This window comes from Salmo trutta, chromosome 13 (assembly GCF_901001165.1).
Source record: "Salmo trutta chromosome 13, fSalTru1.1, whole genome shotgun sequence".
Classification (NCBI taxonomy): Eukaryota; Metazoa; Chordata; class Actinopteri; order Salmoniformes; family Salmonidae; genus Salmo; species Salmo trutta.
Genome location: NC_042969.1, coordinates 60,749,420 through 60,767,291, shown reverse-complemented (window position 1 = coordinate 60,767,291; position 17,872 = coordinate 60,749,420). Strand labels below are relative to the sequence as shown.

Sequence of the window (17,872 nt, the reverse complement as noted above, 5' to 3'; positions counted from 1 at the left end):
CTGACTTGCCTAGTTAAACAAATATCATTACGCCGGGGAACCCGGCTCATGCCCCGTTACAAAATGCAATCAATTTTCACCTGCTATTAACTCCTCCTAAATGCTGAACCGGGCCATCTTAATCGAATCCCCTCACTTGCTGTTCCTTGAGTTTGTTCTAGCGAGACGTGTTGACACCATCCAAAACGTTTCCCACAACAGTCGGGAAAGAAAATGAGTCTTCCAGACTCCAGAACGCCGGGCAAACAGTCTTCTCCGGGGCTACAGGTAAGGAAAAAGTGCTAATTTTGAACTAGTCATTCAGTACAAGCATCTGGAATGTTTGGAGGAAGTTTCTTACTTGTTAACTTCTTCAGCTTCTCGATTACCTTCAGCCTGAGACGGTATAAAGTTGTCAACGTTCTCTCTCTCTAGGTCATGAATACAGTCTGCTTTGTAACCGATTTACGAGTTTGTTCTAAAATAGTAGCCTCATGATGACAAATGTGTATTCTACACTGTTACGATCTCACGCAAATCTGGGCTAGTATTCACCAAGCGTTTCAAAGTAGGAGTGCCGCTCCAGGAACAGTTTTGCCTTTTATATCATAATTAATATGATTATACGGGGGACCTGTTCCTAGAGTAGCACTTCTACTCTAAGAACTAAAAGTTATTGACTCTCATACTGACAAGTGTGGAGGGTGTTGCTGCTCTGCTGACCAGGCAGGTAGGCACATCCTTGAGACTACAGTATTTATCTACCGTGTAGCAGGTGGACGATTCCTTATCTCACACTGAGTCAGTCCACCTCTTGAGATGGACCTGCTGACTGATTGCCACATTGTTATGTAGGCGGTGTCCCTACTTCTTTCATTACATAATTAAATAAATATAATGGTTTATTTGAAAGGATGAATTGAATGTTTATTTGTGCTTCATTGATGTGTAGTGATAGTACATAGAATATGTGAAGTGGGCCTTGACCATACTCCGTTCCTAGCCCATTCCCTAATAGTTTCTAACCCCAACGGTCCCTATCCCTCCCTGTACCTAACCTTAGCAGTCTCCCTGTCCCCAGAGTTGTTCTGTAGTGCAGCTGAATGTGGGTGGTCATGTGTTCACCACATCTCTGTCTACGCTGCGTAAACACCCTGACTCCCAGCTGGCCTTCATGTTCAGTAGTGGTCAGCAACCCAAACTGCCCACCGACGCCAAGGGACGCTACTTCATCGACCGCGACGGGACGCACTTCGGAGCCATTCTTCAGTTCCTACGCACCCAGCGCCTGCCCACAGAGAGTGTTCTGGAGGTTTGTGACAAACACACACACTAGCCCATATGTTGGAACCCTGAACCAATGAGGTAGCCCATCATGCATTGTCATCATCCCTGAGATCTTTTGCTCCCAGTAGTTACGACACTTCATAATATGAGAGTCCTACGTGTGGTTGTATGTAACAGGTTTACCAGGAGGCGCTCCACTATGACGTCAGAACCCTGGTGAAGCAGCTGCAGGACTCAGCCCAGCTGTTTGGAGAAACAGTGGGGAGGCAGCAGTTCATCTCCAGGGTCCCCAACTATCTGGAGAACCTGGAGGTACAATGGCTCTGATATAATAACAATACCTAACGCCTGGGGTAATCCAGCAGCCTAAGCCGCTGTCTCTGGATTACATGTATTGAACTACTGCGGCAAGCATGAGTTCGAATCCGACCCAGCGCTCCAGCACTCTCTATGCGCCCATCTACTCTTATCTATCCTGTCCAGTAAACACCACAAATGTGAATGGAGTGGGACTGACCCACTCCTTAATTTTTTATTTTTTTAAATATAAAAACTGCCTCTACATCGTCCCTGTCAAATAACTGATATCAATAAATACGAGAGATTATTTATGGTCACTGCTATATGACTACCAGGTGTTGGTGAGAGTGGCCCGAGCAGAAGCCATCGCTGCCCGTCACTCTGCTGTCATCGTTTGTGTTCTGAGGACCGAGGAGGACCTGGGTCGCTATGACAATGCCGCCAACAACCTGGAGGAACAGGAAGTGGTGCGGTTCGGACCATGGAAGGTGTGTGTGTACCTGTACTTAATAGTTTATGTATATGACTACTACTGATGCCACAAAGGCACTTTCAACTGGAAAAGTTGTTTTTTTCGTGACAGTCCCTCTAAATGGTGCTGGGGTTTCTCTTTCAAATACTCGTTTCGATGTCTCACGATGGGATTTGCTGGATAGGAGGATTATTACGGAAGAACCAGTCACACAGCGTGTTACACTGCTAGCTATCGAGACCTGGTTAGCCCATGCTGCAAAACATAAGCTAACTTGGTTAGCTCGCTGGAAAGCAAGCTAACCACACTAGCATTCATACGTGCACAGCAGCAGTGTTACTAGATCCCTTCTCATTTATTTTAACCTACGTTCACTCGTTTTGTGTTAATTAACTTATACAGACGCTTTAGCCTTGTGGCTCAACGGTCGTGGGAGAATATCAGCCTGAAGTCAAAAACCGCACCCACGTGGTTCCCTTTGGCTAGCACTGTGCTAGCTAAAGCGCACCGTAGCCACGCAAGGTAGCTGCTAGCTAGCTAATGCCTTACTAGCCTCGTGGCTAGTACAGTGAAAAACGCTGGAATGAGTAGGTGTTCTAAAAGTTTTGACCGGTAGTGTGTTTCCTTTGCAGCAGCACACTTTCGTGGTCTTGCTCCGATGGGGAAAATGGAGGATCTGCACTTTACCCCCAAGCGCCCTCCTCCCCTTTGCACCTTTTCAGGTTCCAGCCAGGATGTCCGTCCTCCCTCTGGTCTCATCAGACAAATGGAGCATGATGACAGATTGCCAGTTGCCATTTATCATGGTTGTCTTCCCATGCCTCGCAGCATTTTGCCTCAAACTGTCTCTTGTGCGCAAGCGAACACAGTAGAACAGATTCACGAGTGCAGCTCCAGTTCACGCAGTTGGGCCATTGCCCGCTCTACCTCCTTTTACTGGAGCGAATGTCTGAGGATACTTTTGCTGTTATTAACCTTCCTCCTCGGAGTAGGGCCAAGACAGACCAGATACTGCAAGGGGGATATCTTATGTTTTTTTCTCTGGTAAGCAGAGTGAGGGAACACGGCTTAGCCCTCGTCTTAGAGCCTCTCGACAGCCAGGGAAGTTCTGGTTGGCAGAGATCACGTAGCTACCTTTACGCAGGGATCTTTTGGCCCAAGCGAACAAAATGTTCCACCCTGCCCCAGGAACCATTGCCCTCTGGGCCTGGCCCATGAGAGGATGAATCTGAATGCGACAAGCTTTCCACTCTGAGTCATTGAGACTATCCAGAGTGCCAGTGTCTTTTCTACACTGTATGGAACTAGTGGTGTGTTTTTGAGAAGTGGCTATCCCATTGGATAGTGGAGGCTGTTATACTGGCCACCCCACATACATTTGAGGTTTTATCGACTGGATGTCACTGCACCTTTCTTTGGCACATACTACCCTCAGTGTCGGAGCCTGAGGGTTGATCATGTCGGACTGTGATATAGGAGTTGGGCATATCCCATAGTGAGACAGCTTTCAAATACTTGATTCGGTAACTCAAGGTTAATTGCGTAACCCTGGTTCTCTGAGAATATGGGTGAGATGTCTCACTGCATTTCTCTGCTCGCACGACTGCAATGAAGAAGACGCATGCTTGAGATTGACCAGAGTGTGGGGAGAGTGGCGCCTTATAAAGAGGGAGGGACACCTCATTCAATTACAACCTATCTGCCTCTGACAGACGTTGTGTGATTGGCTCTCCCGTAGCTATCCGCCTATCCAGTGAATCCCATAGTGAGACATCATTCTCACTCATATTCTCAGAGAACCATGGTTATGCAGAGAACATGGGTTACGCAAGTAACCTTGAGTTATGTGTGATTTATGGGTGTTTTTTCTCATTGTTTGTGTGTGCTACAGGCCCCTCCGACTGCCATTGACCTGTTGGACTGCATCAAGATGGATGTAGAGGCCAGGGGATACAAAGTGCGATATGAGCCTCACAGCTCAGACAGAGGCTTTCTGTTCAAGACCAATGATGGATTCCTGTACAAACTAATCTTCACTTGGTGGTAACAGAATGACAGAAGTGTGTGTGTGGTGTAGAACATCTATGGCGGCCTTCTGATTCTCTACCCTTCTCCAGAAGTGTGCACTCCCCCTCATGCATTTAAAACCATTTGATTTGTGTAAACGAGTCTGGAGGGTGTTTCCACCATATTTATTACACCAGTCCATTCCTTTTAAATCCACGAGGGGGACTGTATGAGTGCTCACTTCACCCTTCACGTTCCCAGACATAGACTTGCGCAGAGATCCTATTATATTAGAATATATTTAGAAATTAATTGGATCATATTGAAGTTCTAATGTGTCATTCTATGGAGGTGTGTGTGTGTGTGTGTGTGTGTGTATAGATGTATACCCCCCTACGTATTTATTTGGACAGTGAAGCTAAAACGTTTAATTGGGATCTATACTCCAGCATTTGGATTTGAGATCAAATGTTTCATATGAGGCGACAGTACAGACTGTCACCTTTTATTTGAGGGTATTTTCATACATATTTACTGTTATTTTATGCATCTAACCCCCCCCCCCCCCCCCCATTTGAAGGTGTGTAACACTGGTAACCCTGTGTAACACTAACCCTATCAATCCCGAGACCCCAGCAAAAATCAGCATGTCAAACCAAAAACAGTTTTTTCAAAGTGTTTGCTAATTTATAATACAAAAGACATATTACATTTACATAAGTATTCTGACCCTTTACTCAGTGCTTTGTTGAAGCACATTTGGCAGAAATTACAGCCGTGACTCTTCTTGCGTATGACTCTACAAGCTTGGCACACCTGTATTTGGGGAGTTTCTCCCATTCTCTGCAGATGCTTTCATGCTCTGTCAGGTTGGATGGGGAGTGTTGCTGCACAGCTATTTTTAGGTTTCTCCAGAGATGTTCAAGTCCAGGCTCTGGCTGGGCCAGTCAAGGACATTCAGAGACTTGTCCCGAAGTGTTGTCTTGACTGTGTGCCTAGGGTCATTGTCCTGTTGGAAGGTGAATATTCGCCCCAGTCTGATGTCTTGAGCACTCTGGAGCAGGTTTTCGTCAAGGATCTCTCTGTACATTGCTTCGTTCATCTTTGCCTCGATCCTGACTAGTCTCCCAGTCCCTGATGCTGTAAAAACCCTCCACAGCCTGATGCTGCCACCACCATGCTTCACCCTAGGGATGGTGCCAGGTTTCCTCCAGATGTGATGCTTGGCATTTAGGCCATAGAGTTCAATCTTGGTTTCATCAGAGCAGAGAATCATTCTCATGGTCTGAGTCTTTAGGTGCCTTTTGGCAGACTCCAAGCGGGCTGCCGTGTGCCTTTTACTGAGGAGTGGCTTCCGTCGGGCCACTATCATAAAGGCCTGATTGGTGGGGTGCTGCAGAGATGGTTGTCCTTCTGGAAGGTTCTCCCGTCTCCACAGAGGAACTCTAGAGCTCTGTCGGAGTCAACCATCGGGTTCTTGGTCACCTCTCTGACCAAGGTCCTTGTCCCCCGATTGCTCAATTTGGCCGGGCGGCGAGCACTAGGAATAGTTTTGGTGGTTCCAAACTTCTTCCATTTAAGAATGATGGAGGCCGGGCCTCCCGGGTGGCGCAGTGGTCTAAGGCACTGCATCGCAGTGCTAGCTGTGCCACCAGAGATTCTGGGTTTGAGCCCAGGCTCTGTCGCAGCCGGCCGCGACTGGGAGGTCTATGGGGCGACGTACAATTTGGCCCAGCGTCATCCGGGTTAGGGAGGGTTTGGCCGGCAGGGATATCCTTGTCTCATCGCGCACTAGCGACTCCTGTGGCGGGCCGGAAGCAGTGCACGCTGACCAGGTCGCCAGGTGTACGGTGTTTCCTCCGACATGTTGGTGCGGCTGGCTTCCGGGTTGGATGTGCGTTGTCAAGAAGCAGTGCGGCTAGGTTGGGTTGTGTTTCGGAGGACGCATGGCTCTCGACCTTCGCCTCTCCCGAGTCCATACGGGAGTTGCAGCGATGAGACAAGACTGTAACTACTACCACTTGGATACCATGAAATTAGGGAGAAAAAGGGGTAAAAAAGAATGAAGGATGCCATTGTGTTCTTGAGGACCTTCAATGCTGCAGACACTTTTTGGTACCCTTTCCCAGATCTGTGCCTTGACACAATCCTGTCTCGGGGCTCTACGGACAATTCCTTCGACCGCATGGCATGGTTTTTGCTCTGACATGCACTGTCAACTGTGTGACCTTATATAGATGGGTATGTGTCTTTTCTAAATCATGTCCACTCAATTGAATTTACCACAGGTGGACTCCAATCAAGTTGTAAAAACATCTCAAGGATGACCAATGGAAACAGGATGGACCAATTTCGAGTCTCATAGCAAAGGGTCTGAAAACTTATGTAAATACGTTTTAAGTATTTTATAAATTTGCAAAACATTTCTCAACCTATTTTTGTATTGTCATTATTGGGTATTGTGTGTTGCGGAGGATCATTTTTCTTAAATCCATTTTAGTCTGTAACGTAGCAAAATTTAGAAAAAGTAAAGGGATCTGAATACTTACCGAAGGCACTCTATATTTAGCCTCACAATGAAGTGTTTTACAATTCTTTTTTGGGGGACCACCAGGGTTACAAGTAGGACACAACAAAATTTGACATCAACAGTTGCTTTCATGAGTTTATTGACAAATGTAAATTAAAGCAACAACCTGATACATTTAATTGATACGAATGCTGTAAGTACAGAGATTGTTTGATTAGTGACGGTGACAACTCTGTGGGGTTTGGAGTTTGCAACATCAACTATCTGAGCTTATTACAGTATTATAGACACTGTCCTGGGGGTTTCCTATGATCTTCCATGTAGAATGATCCCTTACCTTCTAACCAGTGGTGTATAGTACTTAAGTAAAAATACTTTAAAGTACTACTTAAATAGTTTTTAGGGGTATCTGTACTTTTTATATTTTGGACAACTTTTGCTTTACTACATTCCTAAAGAAAATGATGTAACTTTTACTTCATACATTTCCCTGACACCCAAAAGTACTCATTACATTTTGAATGCTTAGCAGGACAGGAAAATTGCCTAATTCACACACTTATCAAAAGAACATCCCTACTGACCCTGATCTGTCATTCTCACTGAACGCATGCTTCGTTTGTAAATTATGTCTGAGTGTTGGAGCATGCCCCTCGCTATCCGTAAAATAAAAAAAAAACTAGAAAATGATGCCATCTGGTTTGCTTTATGTAAGTAATTTGAAATGATTTATACTTTTGATACTTAAGTATATTTAAAACCAAATACTTTTACTCAAGTAGTGTTTTACTGGGCGACTTTTACTTGAGTAATTTTCTATTAAGGTATCTTTACTTTTACTCAATTATAACTATTGGGTTCTTTTTCCACCACTGCTTCTAACGACTCTTGTGTAGGTTGTGAGAGTCATAGAGCGAGATGTTGGTTGTTGCTTGAACTATCCGGACTCTTGTCTCACAAACACAGCTGTAGGTCAGCCATTCATGACATCAGTGGAATGGAACTTTGCCGAAATACTTAGGCTTGGATTCAATCCGATCACCCCTTTTCATGTTAGTCCTTTTAACGTGGAACCGTCGTCCTCACGTCCTCGGAACAGCTTATTATCTGAATCCTTCTGACATCGGACCGTTGCCCTAATGTACCTGGAACAGCAAGTTATTCGCCCTTTTAACGCAGAGGCTGCAGGCCTCGTGTACTCGGAACCGCTTTATATTTTCGTAAAGGGCTTATGTAGTGGAGAGAGAGAAGGGTGTGTTTCATAGTTTATAACCAATGTCTCGTCACATGGGCAGGCCACTGATTGAGCAGAGCTCTAAACCCAATTCTCTCATTTGGAAGCTAAAATTACATTTAATCTTTTCACAAATAGTTTCATATTTAAACATTTAAATTCCACAACAATTCCATGTGAATCTGATAACTAGAATGTGTAGACTTTCCCAAATACAGTTTGTTATCAGTCATAATGTCTCAGATGACAACCGAACTGACATCATATCATTAAGTACCAACGCATATTTTCAAATGGTTGGATTACCGAAATATGGTTCCTTTCCCCCCACCTTTTGATGTTCCAAGACTCTATGTTTAACAAAGGCTCTTCAATAGTCCTTCTGTAGAGTCAAGAGAGGGAAGGGAGAAAGGTATTTATGGGGGGGTCATAAACCTACCCCCAGGCCAACGTCATGACACCAGCAACCCTCCGGTTGTTAGCCCGCCCCTCTAACCTCTAGGCTACATGCAGCACCAGAGTAAAGAAACGTAACAAGTGACACAGTTTTTGCTGTTCTCATCTAGCTGGCTCATACCTACCAGATTTCTCCTGTTAGCCCTGGGATTCAAACCGGCAACCTCCAGTTACAGGCTTGCCACTTTAACCTCTTTGTGTCAAAGGTTTCTAAACAGAAAAGCATGGTTTACAGAACCACCTTCATTACACTCCACCACCCATTTCACCTCATAGATACCTATCCATGTCACAGCACCAATGGGATAGCATCAGTGTCTAACCTAGGTCTCCTGCAGGCCACAAGACTGTTACCCTGCTACACTTAAGTGTAGGCATTAGCTCGGGAAGCTTACACAAATATTTAGGTCTCAGACAAGTTTAATTACACCTACATCACTTTTCCGGTTCTGTCCACTACTGCCTTGGTGGCCATGAGTATAGGCACTTTGCCCTTAAACTGCTACAAGGACAAGGCTGACCCTGTTCTGCGTGTCATAGGGTTGGGTACAGTGACAACACAAACATGTTACCATTATACAATATACTTTTATTTTTAAAATAAAATGTTGCTTGAGTGTGTGAAATTGTCACGTGCCGGTCTCCTGTGTGTGTGCATGCGTGTGTTTGTAATACATGTTGAGTTTGTATGTGTGGGTGCATACCAGTATGTGTTTTTTGGCAACACCAAAGGGGTATACATAATGCATTCTTAACACCTTGATCACACCTACAGTGTCCACACTACATTCAGACGAGTCTGTGACACTTGTGAGCAAAACGGAGAACTAGTGAGAGTCTCATCTTTCCATAGTGAGGTCATATGGGGCTTTGGTGAATAAACGGATGGCACTGTGATAGACTACATCCAGTTTGCTGAGTAGAGTGTTGGAGGCTATTTTGTAAATGACATGGCCAAAGTCAAGGATCGGTAGGATAGTCAGTTTTACGTGGGTATGTTTGGCAGCATGAGTGAAGGAGGCTTTGTTGTGAAATAGGAAGCCGATTCTAGATTTAATTTTGGATTGGAGATGCTTAATGTGAGTCTGGAAGGAGACTTTACAGTCTTACCAGACACCTAGGTATTTGTAGTTGTCCAAGGCAATTTGATAAGCATTAAAAACTTTGTGGGTGGAGCCTCCCGAGTGGCGCAGTGGTCTAAGAAACTGCATCGCAGTGCAAACGTCCGAGTCCGACACCTGATTCCGGCCCGATTCGATCAGTTCAGGCCCCCCAGAAGAGGGCCTCATCTGGGCCGATTCATCATTGCTAGCTGGGTAACATTGATTTTGGTAAGTTGTCACATGATTTGGTTTTTGATTAATTACATTATTCATCAAAGTCGTTCCTCACTGGTTAATGTTATAATTTATTACATTTAGCGGAAAAAGTTAACCATTCAACATATTACACTAACTAGTTTTGTTACATAAATCTAAAGTTATTACAAATAGAAAAATTGTTTATTACATCAACCGTTGGGAAAATGTATTTCATTAACTGGTTACAGACCATTTTACTTGCCCTAGCAGAGCTGGTTAGACTCATTTTCAAATGATCTGGACAGGTGAGGGACTATACCGTTACTGTTTTCCATGTACAAGACACATTCAAGAAACACCCGCTTCCAAGACACAAATCTCATATTTCTTAATGAAGGGAAGGAAAACCGAAGCAAAATCAGCCAGTCCAGCCCGTCTAACTTTAATGGGTGTACACTCCAGTTAAAACCAATGGGACCATACTCAAACTTTTGCTTAGACCCAAGGTTTATACCTGGGTCTAAAATGGCTCGCTGCTAGCTTTCCTCTTAGCCATTATGCTGAGGATGAGCAGCTGAGCACATAATCATATTTTATTTGTCACATGCGCCGAATACAACAGTGAAATGTTTACTTACAAGCCCTTAACCAACAATGCAGTTTTAAGAAAATACCTATTAAAAAAGAGAAGGATAACAAATAATTAAAGAGCAACCGGTAACAGAATAGATTGATTCAATATCATAGACCTTACATGGTAGAGCCACCATCCAATCATATTTGTTAAACAGGTCAACTTGGCCACCAGAGGTTTATTTTGTTGCCTGTATCTCGGTCTAAAGTGCAGTGTGACAATATATAGTTCATAAGGTACACCACCCCATTCAGGAAAATGGTTTGCACCTACAGACAGTCACATGGCTGTGGCTTGCTATATAAGCAGGCACATAAGCATCGAGGCATTCAGATACTGTTCAATTGAACAAGTGACCTAAGCTTCTAGGGTTTAAAGAGACTGGTGCGACAAACAAAAAACATCCAGTCAGCGGCAGTCCTGTGCTGTGCGGAAGGGCATCTCGGAATGCGCAACTCGTCGGTCCTTGTCATGTATGGGCTATTGCAGCAGACTGATCACACCAGTTTACACTCCTATAAGCAAAAAAATGATTAAAAAGCGTCTCCAGCCAGTGAACACGCAATCACCAACACTGGTCAATTAAGGAGTGGAAAAACATTGCCTTGTTCGACAAATCTCGGTTCCTGTTGTGTCATGCTAATGACAGTCAGGATTTGGTGTAAGCAGCATGAGTCCATAACCCCATCCTGCCTCGTGTCAATGGTACAGGCTGGTGGCGGTAGTGTAATGGTGTGGGGAATGTTTTCCTGGCACATGTTAGGTTCCTTTTCCATTCCCTGAAGAATTCAGGCTGTTCTGGGGGCAAAGGGGGGGGCCTGACCCGGCACTAGATGGATGTACCTAATAAACTGTCGGCTGAGTGTATATTGCATGATGCTTCCTTGACTAGGCTACTGTGACGTTACATAACATTCAAAAGGCACGTTTTTGCTTAACCATTTCACACAAATCCAGAATCTTTTTTTACAGAAAAAAGTAGGAGGATTATATAACGTAAGTTTGGATTCATATATTGTAAAACTCAAAGGCGAATGGCTCTCGTGGTGTTATCAAATAGTGATAATTTACCACCACTGCTATCCCGGACTGGTGGCGTAAGTGGTTAACTCGAAAGTGATGGGATACGAATGTGACAAAGTAGCTGATTATAAAAATGTATTTAAAACGTTCACGTCCATGTAGCCTCATAATATGCAATATATGGTTATTAGGCCCTAGCAGTGTGTTTGTAAACAAGGCTGGAGAAAGAAATAGGTCCTTATTAAATTTATTATTATTCTTTATTTTCAAGGTGTTGGCTGCACTTCCCTTCTCAACACACTAACACAATGTCAGGAACAAGTCACTCTAAACTGTGAGCCATTTGTCCAGACCCATTTCCACACGTGATCTAGTTACTTTGATTATCAGAACGTGCCAGTGGAATTCTGGTAAGGATGCTTTTGTGAAAATGTGTTGGATCACGTCCAACTACATCACTGTTTTTTAATTGGCCGATACAGCATCTGTTACCAGATATAATTATGTGCTTGGCCGATCAGCGTCGTGGCTCCTTTTTCCTTAAATTTTTTATCCTTTTTCTTCTCCTTTCTAGGCCTACAGTACACTTTCAGAGCCTACCCTCCCAGAGAGGATGACGGAAGGGTTATGTCCCAAATGGCACCCTACAACTTTTTTTTCATACCTTTTACAGGATGGATGGAATACATTGAACAATGTGTATTATAAATACATCATGACCCTTACTGGATTATTTGGGTCAAACATATCTCACAGTGACCCTGGAGAAACTAGATGCCTTATCTCAAGAAAGGTATCTGGCCAGATCTGACAATAAAGCTTTTTAACGACACACAGTTCAAGCCACAGTTCAACACATTGATTGAAACTGTCTCTATGTTCTATTCTCTTAGCAGATAGCTTCTCAGGGCTTGATCTAACAGAAGTTTACATATTCTTGACCATATCATTTTTACTCTCAGGTCACAGTTCAAAAATGTGTTTATAGTTTCTTTCATTGTTGCATCATTCACATCAGACCAGTCTGAAGGGAGGCCATTAAGCATAATGACACTCTGCACCTCCCTGGGACTAACCCTTCAATTGGTATAACGAGAGACAAGAGACGGCGACCAAGGGCTACCTCTGTGGTTGTTTTAGCCTCTGGTCTCACAGGTAGGTGTTTCTAAATTGTTTTCAAGGGAATTGAGAGATACTGTAGACTAATGATCTGTTCTCTGAAGACTGACGGACAAATTCAGTAAACATGTTTTCTTGCTCAATTGACCAGCTTCTACATACTATACCCTAAGACATGAGGATAATGGACAGGCATTCAAGTCGTCTTTACTTAGCATCCCAATGTCTTTGTGTTTTTATGTGGTATACACTTTGTTATATCTCAAACATACAATATTACATACCATTGTTTACCTTCCCTTGAAGATATTTCCATATAAATAGGGTGGCAGAATGTTACCCATTTTGAACCACTGAAACCCCAACGGAGTTGTCTTTGTAATGACAGAAATGTTCAGCAACACTAAAACAAGTGGCCTGTCAAGTTGTAGGTATAAGGGTATTGTGTTTCAGTCATCCCTAACCCAATATAAGTCAGGCCTGTGCACTACAGATGTAGGCTCTTAAAGCTATAAAAGTATGGGCCTCCCGAGTGGCACAGTGGTCTAAGGCACTGCATCGCAGTGCTAGCTGTGTCACTAGAGATCCTGGTTTGAGTCCAACCGGCTGCGACCGGGAGACCCATGGTGCGGTGCACAATTGGCCTAGCGTTGTCCAGGTTAAGGGACGGTTTGGCCGGCAGGGATGTTCTTGTCCCATCGTGCACTAGTGACTCCTGTGGCGGGCCGGGCGCAATGCATGCTGACATGGTCGCCAGGTGTACGGGATCTCCTCCGACACATTGTGTCAAGAAGCAGTGTGGCTTGGCTTGGCTTGGTTGTGTTTTGGAGGATGCACGGCTCTCGACCTTCGCCTCTTCCAAGTCCGTACGGGAGTTGCAGCGTTGGGACAAGTCTGTAACTACCAATTGGATACTATGAAATTGTGGAGAAAATGTTTTTATAAAAGTCTAAGCTGTTTGGGTGGGTTGTAAGCGAAGATATAAAAATGTTTTAAGATGGTCATACCATATTTGATTTTGAATTTTAGGACCCCTTTAGGTATATTAATAAAACAATATTGACAAATTATTTCATAAAATATTGAATTTGGCCTTTATTACTTTAGCCCAAAGAAACGCAATGAATAACATTCATGAATGGCAAAAATACAGTCAAAAAATAAATCACAAGGAATAAGGTTTTGAAGTGTCTGTCCTATATCTAGGAGATATAAGAAAGCTCAGGAAATATGTTTTTTTGGCACAAAACTACCTCCATACTTTCCTTAATTTGTATGGGTTACATTCAGACGAGTCTGTGACACTTGTGAGCAAAACGGAGAACTAGTGAGAGTTAGTGAGAGTCTCATCTTTCCATAGTGGGGTCATATTAGTTTGTAGCTCAAACGGTACAGACAGAAGTTGGCACAGCAGCCTTATCGTCCCGTGTCACTTGTGGGTACGTTCAAAGATATACATTTTGCTAATCGGTACCACCTCAACATTTTGGGGAGCATGATGCCCCTGGCTCAATGGGTTGTGTCAATCAAGAGGTAAGCTGACATGAGGCCTGTAAACAGTCCGCTGGGGTAGATAGATGATACGGACCACTTCAATATGAACTTTATGAAGGTTATAGTACTTTGTACAAAGACCAATTTTTATACGCTCCGACAATATTTTACAGTGAATTTTGCAATTGAAATGTTTTTCATTACATATATTTGTATCATTAATTCATGCAAAAACTGGCTACTACTAAAGTCTAGCCCTTCTCTGATTCACTTCCTGGAGCTGAACAGTGGTAAAAAAAATGTGCACAGATGTGAGCTAAACTTTGCTGAAATCTGTGCATTTTGTGGAAAGCCTTTAGACACAAAGAAAAATGAACCCTTGTGGTCCAATTCCTAAATAGGAATTGGCCATGCTCTAAACAAGGTCTGTTCAAAATGTAGCCCAAAATAACTTGAACTTGAACAATGTTAACTTGAAAATACACTGCTCAAAAAAATAAAGGGAACACTTAAACAACACAATGTAACTCCAAGTCAATCACACTTCTGTGAAATCAAACTGTCCACTTAGGAAGCAACACTGATTGACAATAAATGTCACATGCTGTTGTGCAAATGGAATAGACAACAGGTGGAAATTATAGGCAATTAGCAAGACACCCCCAATAAAGGAGTGGTTCTGCAGGTGGTGACCACAGACCACTTCTCAGTTCCTATGCTTCCTGGCTGATGTTTTGGTCCCTTTTGAATACTGGCGGTGCTTTCACTCTAGTGTCAGAAACAGACTCCATGAGGGTGGTATGAGGGCCCGACGTCCACAGGTGGGGGTTGTGCTTACAGCCCAACACCGTGCAGGACGTTTGGCATTTGCCAGAGAACACCAAGATTGGCAAATTCGCCACTGGCGCCCTGTGCTCTTCACAGATGAAAGCAGGTTCACACTGAGCACATGTGACAGACGTGACAGTCTGGAGACGCCGTGGAGAACGTTCTGCTGCCTGCAACATCCTTCAGCATGACCGGTTTGGCAGTGGGTCAGTCATGGCGTGGGGTGGCATTTCTTTGGGGGGGCCGCACAGCCCTCCATGTGCTCGCCAGAGGTAGCCTGACTGCCATTAGGTACCGAGATGAGATCCTCAGACCCCTTGTGAGACCATATGCTGGTGCAGTTTGCCCTGGGTTCCTCCTAATGCAAGACAATGCTAGACCTCATGTGGCTGGAGTGTGTCAGCAGTTCCTGCAAGAGGAAGGCATTGATGCTATGGACTGGCCCGCCCGTTCCCCAGACCTGAATCCAATTGAGCACATCTGGGACATCATGTCTCGCTCCATCCACCAACGCCACGTTGCACCACAGACTGTCCAGGAGTTGGCGGATGCTTTAGTCCAGGTCTGGGAGGAGATCCCTCAGGAGGCCATCCGCCACCTCATCAGGAGCATGCCCAGGCATAGTAGGGAGGTCATACAGGCACGTGGAGGCCACACACACTACTGAGCCTCATTTTGACTTGTTTTAAGGACATTACATCAAAGTTGGATCAGCCTGTAGTGTGGTTTTCCACTTTAATTTTGAGTGTGACTCCAAATCCAGACCTCCATGGGTTGATAAATTGGATTTCCATTGATTATTTTTGTGTGATTTTGTTGTCAGCACATTCAACTATGTAAAGAAAAAAATATTTAATAAGATTATTTCATTCATTCAGATCTAGGATGTGTTATTTTAGTGTTCCCTTTATTTTTTTGAGCAGTGTATAAAAATTGCACAGAAGTGAGCTAAACGTTGCTGTGATCTTTACATTTTGTGGAAAGCGTGAATATGAACTTCAACAATATTACCTTGCTACATAAACAAAATCCTATTCTACCTCATCTCATAGTCAGTCCTATAGACATGGTCTCATTAGGAAGGTAACCTCCAGAGTGAGTAGTGTGTGTCTGAGGGGTTCACCTGTCTGTCACTCCATACATCTCATGAGTTGCTATGGCAGTTGAGATACTCAGATACTGCCCCATAAAGGAGTGGTGCGGAGAGTGGAGAAGTGTCATACCTAGGTATGATCTGGTCTGCTCAGGTGGAGGTGTTCTGCTCTGGCCCTCAGAAGAGAGATACAGAGACCATACAAATACACAGATCGTACGAATGACCATCTTCAAGGAGAACCTACTTTGAAGACTTTGAAAATACTTACTTTGTTTCGGTTAATCATCTAACTAATTCAGTTTAATATTGTTTAGGATTACTCTCTAACTTTGAGTTAAATTAAGTGAAGATCTGTGAAGATCATAAAACGGGTTGAATACTGGTCTGTGTGCTCACTGCATTGTAATGTAGGTGGCTGCTGAAGCTGGGTGGTTTTGGGTTGACTTGTTTGACATCTGAATACCAACAACATTGTTTGAAGGAGAGCTATCATCGTTGAGAGGTTGACAGACTGCTGAATGGGTGGCAGTTACTGTTAAAATGTCATCAAATTGTTTTTAAATAGACCAACCAACAAAACTTGGATAAACTGAACATTCTCAGGTCCTGTGTAAACTAGCCATGTGTACCTGCTGTCAATGACAATGGAGTTCAACTCCTCCCAGCAGATAGTGTTTGTGCTGCACGGACTGAACGTGACACAGACAAACAAACACATCTACTTCTCATTAACTCTCATCCTATACCTCTTCACCATTTTTGTAAATCTGATAGTGATCGTTACCATTTTTCTGGAGAAAATGTTGCATGACCCTATGTATTTATTTCTCTGTAATCTGTGTATTAATGGTATCTATGGCGCTTCAGCTTTCTACCCAAAGATACTTTATGACCTTTTATTTGACTCTCATGTGATAACATACCCTGGGTGCATGACCCAGATATTGGTAATCTACTCCTTTGCTTTCTGTGAATTCACCAGCTTGACAGTGATGGCATATGACAGGTATGTTGCCATCTGTAAACCGTTACAATACCACTCTATCATGACTACTCGAAAAGTGTGGACACTGCTTCTTCTTACGTGGCTTTTCTCATGGCTAGAAAGTAGCATTGGGATGGGACTAACAGCTAGGTTACCCCTCTGTGGCGTCAACATCGATAAACTCTACTGCTCAAACTGGGCCGTCGTAAAGCTCTCATGCGTTGACACCACTCTGAACAACCTCTACGGCTTCATTCTCACGTTTTCTCATGTTTCTCAAACAATACTCATCCTGATATCCTACATGAACATCATCAAAGCGTCTTTGCATTCCCGTGTGCAGAGAAAGAAATTCATGCAGACCTGTCTGCCTCATCTGATCACCCTGACTAACTTCACCATATCCCTCACCTTCGATGTGATGTACGCTCGCTACGGCAGCAACACCAGCCTGCTGGCCCTGAGGAATATCATGGCGGTGGAGTTCCTAGTTGTGCCTCCTCTGGTGAACCCTATTATATACGGGATGAAACTCACTCAGATTCGGAATAGAGTTATGCAGATGTTCAACCGGAAAGTTGCTGCCCTAATCTAAATGCATTGTGGTGATGCGCTTGTGTGTATCAACATATCTCTCTTGTTGATCTATAAAGCTATATTGACCATTTTCATTTGTAATTTTTCATGGACATTAGGAAGGAAAAGGTGCAACTCTCGCTCACAATTAAAATCTTGGTGCTTTATTTGATCTAAATATTAAAATAATTATGTTCTAGCAGTCAATGGCCTTCGTCAGAATTATTTTTCATGGATGTCATATGGAATAACTTTGCCCCTCTTATTTGTTGTCAATGACTGAGATTGAGGTGTTTGGCTTCATGGAGTCATCTTGTTACCTTGACCAACAAACTCAAAATAGCTGTATATAGCCAACTTTATATACAGTGCATTTGGAAAGTATTCAGACTCCTTGTTAGGTTACAGCCTTATTCTAAAATGGATTAAATATTTTTTCCCTCATCAATCTACACACAATACCCCATTATGGAAAAAAACTTTTTTAGATTTTTTTGCAAATGTATAAAAAAAAAAGTATTCAGACCCTTTGCTATGAGACTCAAAATTGA

The 17,872-nt window shown here is 43.5% G+C and overlaps 2 protein-coding genes across 3 annotated transcripts; both read left to right on the top strand.

Moving 5' to 3' along the window:
• Positions 1–126: 126 nt before the first annotated feature.
• kctd14 (potassium channel tetramerization domain containing 14) lies at positions 127–4,466 on the top strand. Of its 2 annotated transcripts, none has more exons than XM_029772928.1 (5): positions 127–267; positions 1,046–1,291; positions 1,444–1,578; positions 1,902–2,054; positions 3,930–4,466. In XM_029772928.1, exons 1-5 carry the CDS (start codon positions 214–216, stop codon positions 4,083–4,085), a joined length of 744 nt encoding a protein of 247 aa, XP_029628788.1. In that variant the 5' UTR covers positions 127–213; the 3' UTR covers positions 4,086–4,466. The 2 variants fall into 2 exon arrangements, with proteins under 2 accessions (XP_029628788.1, XP_029628789.1); XM_029772929.1 differs by having other exon boundaries at positions 129–267; positions 1,061–1,291.
• An 11,812-nt stretch (positions 4,467–16,278) lies between these two features.
• LOC115204928 (olfactory receptor 4S1-like) lies at positions 16,279–17,723 on the top strand. Its single transcript, XM_029770511.1, has one exon. It carries the CDS (start codon positions 16,399–16,401, stop codon positions 17,338–17,340), a length of 942 nt encoding a protein of 313 aa, XP_029626371.1. The 5' UTR covers positions 16,279–16,398; the 3' UTR covers positions 17,341–17,723.
• Positions 17,724–17,872: the final 149 nt, after the last annotated feature.